Here is a 10,770-nt window from a genome sequence, read left to right as displayed (position 1 = left end):
GCTCTTCCAGTCTGGAGGGAATGTGGGAGCAATGGTCAAAGGTAAAACCAGTAAAGAACAACAATTTACAAAGATCTTCTTAAAGATGTGTGGGATAAACAGGTGAATCGGCAGCAAGCAAAGGAGAAGGCTCAGTCTTCTGACATCATAATAGGATTTCTTGATCAGCACTTTAATAATAACTCCACAGTTAACTCCACTTACTTTTTAAATTTTTATTCTTTAGTACCAAAAGGGAGAAAGAGTATTCTGTGCTAGGCCCACCAGGTGATAAAGAGGATTAAATCTGAGTGGTCACTGCAAGTAACTTCACAAATGAAGCCTTTCTCAATATTTCCTATTGGAGGCAATGGTAAGATCGATCCGGCGTCTGGAGCTCGTCTCTGACCTGGGAAACACTGTACCTCTTTACTGACCTAGCTCTCATCCCTGGCACATATGAGGCATAGGTGCTGGTCTAGTGCCAACCCAGCCGATAGCTATTGGGCCAATTCACATGAGGGAAAAAAACTACTCTGGCAAGATTCTTGATGACCTGAGTTTACAGGAATTATAGTAGCTAAACTAAAATAAAATAAAAAAAAAAACTGGCACCACTGACAAAAAATGTTAAACAGTGAGAGACTCAAGTTTGCTCTATAGGACCTTCTTAATTAATTTGTAGGGGAAAGAATACATTTATCACAGAGATTCTTAATCTAACAGGCTCTAAGGAAAATTGAACAAAGAAGTTCTACTGAATTCCACAGTTTTGCTGTTTTACTTCTACCTCTTCAATAGGGTCCAGGTTCAAATTAAGAAGCTCAAACCCAGCACTCATCACTTCAATAGCAGCACAAAGCCCAATCTTCTGGAGCCCTTAAGGTTTAAATTCAAGAGGTACTACATCAAACCTGTTCTCTTCAGTGGATTTTTCACTGTTATCTCAAAATATCTTCTATAACTATCACAAATATTTTCTTAAAGGTAGGCACCTTAAATTTTTAAAACCAGTGTAGTTAAAATACTACTTTGAGAACAGAGTACTTCAAAATCCACAAGAAAGTTCTGAGCACTTTTCTCATTAAATATAAGTTCATACAATTTCTGGCATAGAACTTTTTTAACCATAATTTTCAAAAATTTTTCTATATAGACACTATGGTATAATTCTTTATCGACCAGTATTTGTGCTCTGATCTGAATACTTTCTGAAAATCCACTGCTGAAATTAGACCCATTTCCTCAGTGGTTTCAGGTTACTGCTATGTGAAAGTTGAACAAAACACTTGAGAGGTATATTCTTTTGGTGACTACTAATACCTGAGAAGCAACTTGCAACTCTTGATCTTGGAGTTGTGAATTTAAGTAATTTCCACACCCAGTGTGGCGCTCAAACATAAAATCTTTATTTTTTTAAAAATATTTATTTATTTTTATGATAGACATAGAGAGAGGCAGAGACACAGGAGGAGGAAGAAGCAGGCTGCACACCAGGAGCCCGACGGGGGACTTGATCCCGGGACTCCAGGATCGCACCTTGGGCCAAAGGCAGGCGCTAAACCGCTGAGCCACCCAGGGATCCCCTCAAACATAAAATCTTAAAAAAAAATAATACATTACAAATTTGAATATTACCCTATATTTGATGTTCAAGGTTCATGCACATGTACTCCAAATTCCTTCAACTAGACAGCAAGATATAAGTCACCATTCTCTTCTAACTTCTGAAATAATTTTAAACTGCGTAATCCAGATTCTCTTTCTCCATTTTTCCACAAAATAATGAGATGGTCAGCAGAGCATGTCACTAGTCCGTGATCTTCAAAGTACAGAAACATCTGTAAAGAAATTTAAAGCTACTGATTATAGGAACTTCAAAGAGAAGAGGTGAGGCTAATACTAGACTAACATGAGCTTGTAAGATATGTACCTTGGAGACTTATCTGGAGGTGAATGAAGACTTATATTTCATGAGAAATTGTGTGATGGTCTAGTATTTATATATATGACTAATATATTTTAATAATCAGAACTATAGCACCTGTTTTTGTGAGGTACATGAATTCTCACAGCATCTTCTCAAGTATTCATTTTAAGATGTCAGAAATCCTGCCAGAACTGCTTAATCATTTATGCCTACCCTCATTATTTATGTACAGATGGCTACTGGAAAATGTCTAAATTCCAAATTCTACAAGATAAACCCTGGCTTGAACTCTTTAATCCATCAGCATTTACGGAATGCCATCTATATACTATGGTCCCCACCACTGAAGAAGGCTCTAGGACATTCATGAAAACCAAATCATAGTTGAAACAAAGACTGTGTAAAAATGTAATTCATAATATGATTTGCCACAGAAAAAGAGGACATGGATCAGTAATCTTTGAAACTGTCATAGCTTCAAAAACCTAAAACTTCTCAAATGAAGGGAAGGTCAAGCCCAAATGCCTCAGCCTTACAGGCAAGGACATCCATAATCTGATCCAAAACTACTTTCTCAGGCTTTATTACCCACTAGTGTCTCTTCTCCACAGGAAACTACTGCCCCAACCTAGCTAGTCTGCTCCTTACCATCCCTCCCGAAACTTCAAGGTCTACATCAAGTCCCTTATTTTCCTCTATCCATATTCTTCTAATTCCTGAGCACTCACTGGCTACACTCATCTGGGTCTGTCCTAAGCAGCTTTGGTTAACAACCTATTTGTGCTGTATCCTTCCTCTTTTCTCAAGTATAAGATCCAGGAGGACAGGGATTATATATATGCTTCTTTGACAACTCCGGTGTCTACTATACTGCCTAAGATACAGGAAATGACTGGGTAAGTGTGGTACTGCTGCTCCTAAGCATAAATGCACATTCAAATGAAAAGTAATTTGTTTCTCCCTAGCCATGTAACAGGGAAGAAGGATCTAAGAAATCATTACTTAGGGCTTCACTTATACTACTGCCAGTTCCAATCATCTCTGTACCATGATTGGTCTTATTCCTTTCATCATAGGCAATGGTGCCTACGGTAAATATTAATGTATTTGGATTTCCACAAGTTAGAATTGTACACATCTTACAATTCTCAATTAATACTTTCATACATGCACAACAATAGCTAAGATCCTGAGTCTGATGGAAACTAGCAAAATATGATCCTTCAAAAGGAGATAAAGGCTCCTGGAATTCCATTCTGCAAGGCTTCTACTCTACACATATAACCCAACCCTCCATGTACCCTCTACTACTGTTATGTATTCAACATTATTCACATCGTCTATCAATGGCTGTTGCCCTCTTATGTGAGTAAGCCCATCTTTAAAGCCCATCTTTAAACTCCTTGCTTCCTCATCTTGTATCTCTGTGAAAGGAGATCTTTAATTGCACATGCTACAACCTATCCATGTTTAGATTCAGCAAAAACATACAGAAAGAAAGTATAGGTCTTTATGATACCAACTAAATGAAGAACAGGAAGATGTGAAAGCAGGAATTCCCTAAATCTTTATATGCCTATTACAAATAATACCTCCACAGACGAGGAGTGTCCAATCAAATCTCCAATAAGCTCCAGGGAACATGGAGTAGCATTTTCTTGCTGCTTTTTAATAGGCTGGCTGGCTTGTTTGTTCACTCGTCCAAATCCCCACATGTTAAAAAAACCTAGAAAAAATCATTTTGGTCATTTCTCTTTACTTAGAATAGAAGATCAGAAAAGCAAGATCTAAATGCAAAGATGTTCTGTCCTCATTTTAGTCCAGGGCTAAGGGGGTGGTACCAAACACTAAGCTGGGGTCTTTGTAAATACACCACTTCATTTCATCTTAACCACCAGGTTGGCTGCTCTTCTCCTGCACTGCCGCTGCTCACCCACCAGTAAAGGTATATTAACATGACAGGCACTGGGAATAAAAGAGGAGAGCAGTAAAAGGCCTAAATGTCAGTGTCCCCCAAAAAAGGTCACAACACAGATCCATCAAAGGGGAGATGAAAAGCAACATGTGCATCCAAAAACTATCCTAGGACGTCAGGTGACCAGAAGAAATTCCAGAGGTACCAGCATCCGATGTGTTATGCAGAGATTGCTAATGAACTAGGATTTTGTTTTCAAACCAAATGCCTGCAGGTCAAGAGCTCATGAGATTATGATATAAACACAAAAGTGCTTTTTCCCATGAACTGAGTTGAATATTAATGCTTAAAGGCTGAAAGAACACTTTAATTCGATTATCTGATGGTCCAAATCCTCTTTGTGTATCAAGCATTATGATTGATATTATAAAATGAATACTTATTTTAATGGCCATTTGTTCAGATTACCAGAAAAATAAGAGTTTCCCTTAAAAAAATAAAATACTAGTGGACTTGAACTGAAAAACAAAACCAAACCAAACCATGCAGTTCTACATTAATGCAATATTAAGCTACGAATACTTCATGTAAACATGCCTACTTGGAACACACTGTATATTATTCTCCTGGTTGTACAGAATGGCCTGACTACTGCCTTTCATGTGAGAAAAGACACACACCTGTTGGTACAGGTTCAACTGCAAGCTGCTGTTTTTCTCTTAACTCCCAAATGCGTACACTGCCATCTTCTGAGCATGAGATTAACTGCCTGTCAGAATAGAAAATCAGTGATAGAGAATGCACCATGGAAGGCCAGTGCTAAATTTGCAGTGCAAGAAATCAGTGAAGTCCTCAACTACTTCTCTTCAGCTCTGGGCAGGAGCTCATGTAACATGGCTTCACAATGCAAAGTAAAAGTGTCCTTTGGGAAGGGCACCTGTTATACTGTTACACTGGCTCAAATGTGATAAATCTATCCCATTTCTTAAACACATTCAGGAAAACAGTATAAATTACACTTTCACAATATCCCTCCTCTCACTGTGTGTCTTCTCAAGGTGGCTCTTGTGCTAAAAGGACAAACATTATATGGTCTCATTCATTTGGGGAATATAAAAAATAGTGAAAGGGATTAAAGGGGAAAGGAGAGAAAATGAGTGGGAAATATCAGTGAGGGGGACAGAACATGAGAGACTCCTAACTCTGGGAAATGAACAAGGGGTAGTGAAAGGGGAGGTGGGCAGGGGGATGGGATGACTGGGTGATGGACACTGAGGGGGGCATTTGATGGGATGAGCATTGGGTATTATGCTTGATGGGATGAGCATTGGGTATTATGCTATATGTTGGCAAATTGAACTCCAATAAAAAAAATTTTTTTTTAATCCAAAAAAATATTGCATTCCCTTCCTATATAAATTTCATGCCTAGAAACTCAGCAGCCAAATGTATCCTGACAGGAAAGCCCTCATTTAGTAGCCTTATACAACAAGCAGATGATCACTTCTTTCTGGCCATCAATAACTACAACAAAAAAATGAGTTGAGAAAAACAGAAGAAAAATTAGCACATAGTGCCCACAAGTCTTTGTCTTTTTAAATAAATACCAAATTTTAAAGTTATCCCTTCCTGTAATAAAACTCAATGTAATTCATTTGAACTCTGCCTCTTATAAATTTTTTAATATATTGCCACAAACTCTTTTGTTAGAGATAGCCATGGGTATTCGCCATTCCCAAAAGAACCTAACGAGTCAAGCCATGGAGCCAGATAACTTTGCCACCTGAGAAATTACCCTGGTGGCCCTGGGAAAGGGGATTATCTTTCATTTGTTGTAGAACAGATGGGAACTTGTACCTGTTTGGAAGTTTGGCAACGTGCAGGACACTGGAGTCATGTGCAGTTTTCTGGCAAGCAATCACACGCTTCATTTGAAGGTTATACACATATAAACCCCTTCCAACTGCGGCAAATACATTCTGGCGGGGGGAAAAGTTCAGAAATGGGCATAAAATTAGTACTTATCACTACATGGTATAAAAGATTTCTAGCCCTGGGATGCCTGGGTGGCTCAGTGGTTAAACGTCTGCCTTTGGCTCAGGCTCACTGTGAGGAGCCTGCTTCTCCCTCTGCCTGTGTCTCTGCCCTTCTGTCTGTATCTCTCATGAATGAATAAATAAAATCTTTAAAAATTTAAAAAAAAAAATTCCAGTCCTGCTAGGACATCAGAAAGCCATCACCTTCCCTATTCCTAGCTTGTAGTCCCAATTACTGTACTGCCCCCTGAAGTGCGTAATAAGCTCAGAGCATTTTTTTTAAAGATTTTATTTATTTATTTGAGAACATGAGAGAGAGCAAGTGCACAAGCGAGAAAGAAGCAGGTGCCCTGCTGAGCAGGGAGCCTGATGCAGGGGTCCATCCCAGGACCTCGGGGTCATGATCTGACTCAAGACAGACCTTAACACTGAGCCCCCTGGCACCCCAGCTCAGAGCACTGAGAAGGTAGCAGGGCAACCATGAACACGGAGGAAGTTCTGTGCATTATACCCCTCAGCATCACCTTGTTCCCTCACTAAAATATGATGGCTAGAGAGGAGCTGCGGCTGCAGAAAGGCCGTGAGCAGAAGCTGGGAAGGCTCTGCCTAGGTGATCATTCCCCTAACACTATATCTTGCGGGAAATTACTTAGTTCTCTTGCCTGGACAATGTGAGCAAACTTACCTGCACTTTGCATCTTTAGCACGCAAGTGACCTATTATAAGGGACACATAAACACATGCTACAGAGACAGGGCCATCTTAAGAGCCTCTGAGGGATTCACAAAAACATTTTTCCAAATGTACTATTAGAAATACCTTTTTACCAGAACAACTTTAACCTTTTGAAGGTACTTTCACCAATATTTATCTTATTTTCTTTTCAATATTTATCTTATTACAGCCTCACAACATCTCATTAAGGTAAGGAATGGCAAATACTATTGCCATTTTCCAGATAAGAGAGTTAAAATTCTAAAAGACTGAAGTCTCGCAGAAAGATATGGAACTGGTATTGGAATAAAGGTCATGTTACTTCAGTCGCTTGCTCTTGCCGCACACCACACTGCCTAGCTTCTGAAATCATTTTGCACATCACTGCACTTTTGGTAGTACTGAGGTAGTACCTTTTCTTATACGATAGGTATCCACAGTGAGGCAGCCCTTTCACAATCTCTATATTGCCTCCATTTCATACCAAAACAAGTCTTCTCATGCAGCCTCAGAGGCTACAAACCCAACTCAGACCTACAGTACCTGGACCAAAGCGTGCCCCAGAGGCTTATCAGAGCCTAATTCTGGAATGACCCCCTTGACCCAATGGATTTGTCCTCTGCATTTAGCAATGTGAACTGAGGACCAGTGCCAGGGACATTAAAAGGCCAACTTGCTAAAATCTAGAGCCCTATGGGTTGTAGTTCAAATGCAAAGAAATCTCCAAAACTAGTTCTACAAAACAAGAAATCTGTGTAGAGCTTAAGTGATTTACCAAAGGTCATAAAGAAAATTATACAAAAATTATATAAAATTATATTAAAAATTATATAAAATTATATAATTATATTGTTATATTAAAGTCTTATATAAGTTATAAAAAAGTATATAAAATTATAATATATATAAAAATTATATTAAAATTATATTAAATTTTTTTTTAATTTTTATTTATTTATGATAGTCACAGAGAGAGAGAGAGAGAGGCAGAGACACAGGCAGAGGGAGAAGCAGGCTCCATGCACCGGGAGCCTGACGTGGGATTCGATCCTGGGTCTCCAGGATCGCGCCCTGGGCCAAAGGCAGGCGCTAAACCACTGCGCCACCCAGGGATCCCATATTAAATGTTTTATATAAAAATTATATTAAAGGTTTTTTAAGATTTTATTTATTAATGAGAGGCAGAGAGAGAGAGAGGCAGAGACACAGGCAGAGGGAGAAGCAGGCTCCATGCAGGGAGCCCGCCTGCTTGTTCTCCACCCTCCCGTCCATCTGCGGTGAGCCAGAAGAACCCCGTATACACAGACGCCAAATCTGTTTATCTTTGTACGGAAGCTTTGATGAAGTGTCTTGTATTTAACCCCCTTATTTAAGCTATTTAACCCTAAATTGTTAATTTTATAAATTTTGGTTCGACCTGCACAATGATGAGGGAGGTGTAGGCAGCAGCAAGCTCCGGGAGGACAAGCTTGCCCGGGTCGGATTGAGAAGCAGGGCAGGAAATTCTAACAACTGGCTGCTGCTAGCAACGAGTCCTTTGTATTGCTTTACCATTTTTAACTGTTCTATTTGAGATGAACATACATTTTGCTGTTTCAATAAATGTTCAGAAGAGTCCACAAAAAAACAAAACAAAACTGGAGAGAGTTAATGAGCTCTCGGGCAGCTATCAATCAACAGAGACACTGTATCAATCACCTATCAGCAGTAATTAATGGCCCCCTGTAGAAAAAACAAACCTCCTATACAGAAGAAATACTAGGGAAAACTGAATAATGTTTTATTAAGCATTTATAGCAGTTAATAAGCATCAATCAAAATTTCTGAGATTAAAAATACAAAATGAAAAAAACTAATTTTTACAAAAAAAGTATCAAATGAAAAAATATATAGAATTTTTAGGGCCACAACACTACAAGAAATGTAGTTTCTTTCTTTTCTGAGACCCTACATGTTTATCATATATATTAATTTTTATTCCAAAATAAAGTTTGGACTTAAATAAATCTTTGGGGGCACTTGGGTGGGTTAAGTGGCCGACTCATGATTTCAGCTCAGGTCATGATCTCAGGGTCCTGGGATCAGGCCCACATTGGGCTCCACACTCAGTGCAGAATCTGCTTCAGGATTCTCTATCTCCTTCTCTTCCCCCACCTCCTACTTGCTCTAAATAAATAAATAAATCTTTAAAAAAAAACCTCTGAGCATATTAGCATTCTGCTTTGCTTTTGTTTTTGAAGTAGGAAAGGTGCAAAGAAAACAAAAAATGGACCATACTCTCCCCATCCAAAACACTATCACTGAGTCTTTAAAATAAAAATAACAACATGCAGAGCTGCCTAGCTGGCTCAGTTGGAGGAGCATGTGACTCTTGATCTTGGGGTCATGAGTTCAAGTCCCACACGCTGGGTGTAAAGATTACTTAAATAAATAAACGAACTTTAAAAAACATGCATATGATTACAAAATGTAAATGCTATAGAAAGGCACAAAATAAAGTAGAAAAAAAAAGGCTCCCCCCTGTGTAACTCAAAAGTTACAACTCTAAAACATTTCTTGTGATTACATTTAGAGCAGTAAGCCCCCTCTTGCAGACATTTTCTAAGCCTGTGAAGGCAAAAAAAAAAGAAATGTACAGATCAGAGCCAAGATTCCATAATCCATTGGTACCAGTCTCTCACTGTAAAGAAGATGTAAAGTGCTTCAACAGGATCACACCAAGGCCTAAAGGAATGAATTTAGTAATTCTCACACAATCATCTTGCCTCAGGATGCTAGTAGACTAAAAGAAAAACATTCCTAAAATTTTAAATTTCCCTTATCTCCCCAGGAAATGCACAAGCATCTTCAAAAGAATCCTTTCCCAAAGTGTTTTCAAACCACATTTTAAGCTTTATCCTCAGATCCTTTGGGATTATTTAATCCAACCAAACATTTCAACAGTTTTTAGATCTGTGGACATTTAATCACTTCCTTGCCTCATAGACAGGGGCTAAGATTATAATGCTTTTTTTCATGCAAATTGTGTAATCTTTGAAAAATATCAGGGATCCCTGGGTGGCGCAGCGGTTTGGCGCCTGCCTTTGGCCCAGGGCGCGATCCTGGAGACCCGGGATCAAATCCCACATCGGGCTCCCGGTGCATGGAGCCTGCTTCTCCCTCTGCCTGTGTCTCTGCCTCTCTCTCTCTCTCTCTCTCTCTCTGTGACTATCATAAATAAATAAAAATTAAAAAAAATATATCAGAACACTTTAAAGAGCAACCTCAACATGGGAATGTTACCTTTTTACATCCATTAAGAGATTAAGTTTAAAAAATTAGAAACTGGATTCACTAAAAAAAGGCAAGTTTACAGCTATTTTCTCAACTTTTCTTTTTTTACCTCTTCATCCCATGTGAAATGATGAATAGAAATGTCATTTGGTTTTTGGCAGAGCTTTATTTCTTGCTGGGTGTCCAGCTGTGGAGATGGGTCCCAGAAGTTGCATTCACAGGCCTGCATGGTCCAGTCTAGGATATCCCAGATGATCATTTCTCCAACATGGGAACCAGTTATGAAACTCAAATCTAGGCAGAGTTCATATTTGTCTCGTTAGTTATTATTTTATATAGGCTAAAGGTCAAAAAAGGAATGGACTGCCTAGTAGTAAGTACTCTATAAAACATTAATATTTAGAATAGTAAGGTACCTATACAAGCCAAACAGAAACATCAATGTAACAGAACATCAAGACGAGAAAAAGACTCCAAACTACTTAAGTTATTTAGTATGTGATAACAGCATTTCAATTCAGTGAGGAAAAAAAAAATGGCTCATAGTGAGTGGAATATTTGGTTAACCGGGGAGTAGAAATAAAAGAACCTTATCTTGGATGAGATACTGTTTAGAAAACTGACCCTTACCCTGTGTCTCTCTTTTCCCGTCACACTACTATCACACAACACCTGTGACACCAGATGTGTGTTGGGTTTTCCTATACCACAAAATTCTGCGACATCCCTGAGTGTCCTACATTTTAACTCATTTTGACACTCTACCCTGGAGGTAGCCATCAGATGCCAATGGCAAGTCCAGGTTGTTACTTGTGCTTCTAACCAATCAGCTATAAATGATACGTTCTCACAGCTCCCCCTCAGATTCAATTAATTTGCAGAGCAGCTCACAGACCTCAGGAAAACAGTTTCCTGTTTACCAG

The 10,770-nt window shown here is 38.9% G+C and overlaps 1 protein-coding gene across 14 annotated transcripts in view; it reads right to left on the bottom strand.

Moving 5' to 3' along the window:
* Nucleotides 1-1,366: 1,366 nt before the first annotated feature.
* WDR41 (WD repeat domain 41) overlaps nt 1,367-10,770 on the bottom strand; it is a 204,211-nt gene continuing 194,807 nt past the window's right edge. For all 14 annotated transcript variants that reach the window (XM_072794248.1, XM_072794255.1, XM_072794263.1 and 11 more), the window contains 5 exons: nt 9,957-10,141; nt 5,682-5,803; nt 4,505-4,593; nt 3,502-3,635; nt 1,367-1,820 (listed from right to left, as the gene is read on the bottom strand). In XM_072794248.1, the coding sequence (XP_072650349.1) occupies nt 1,668-1,820; nt 3,502-3,635; nt 4,505-4,593; nt 5,682-5,803; nt 9,957-10,141 (683 nt within the window). In that variant the 3' untranslated portion in view covers nt 1,367-1,667. The remainder of the gene's footprint in view (nt 1,821-3,501; nt 3,636-4,504; nt 4,594-5,681; nt 5,804-9,956; nt 10,142-10,770) is intronic.

Source organism: Canis lupus, chromosome 2 (genome assembly GCF_048164855.1).
Source record: "Canis lupus baileyi chromosome 2, mCanLup2.hap1, whole genome shotgun sequence".
NCBI lineage: Eukaryota > Metazoa > Chordata > Mammalia > Carnivora > Canidae > Canis > Canis lupus.
Note: the sequence above shows the minus strand (reverse complement) of the source record. Positions and strands in the feature narration are given on the sequence as shown.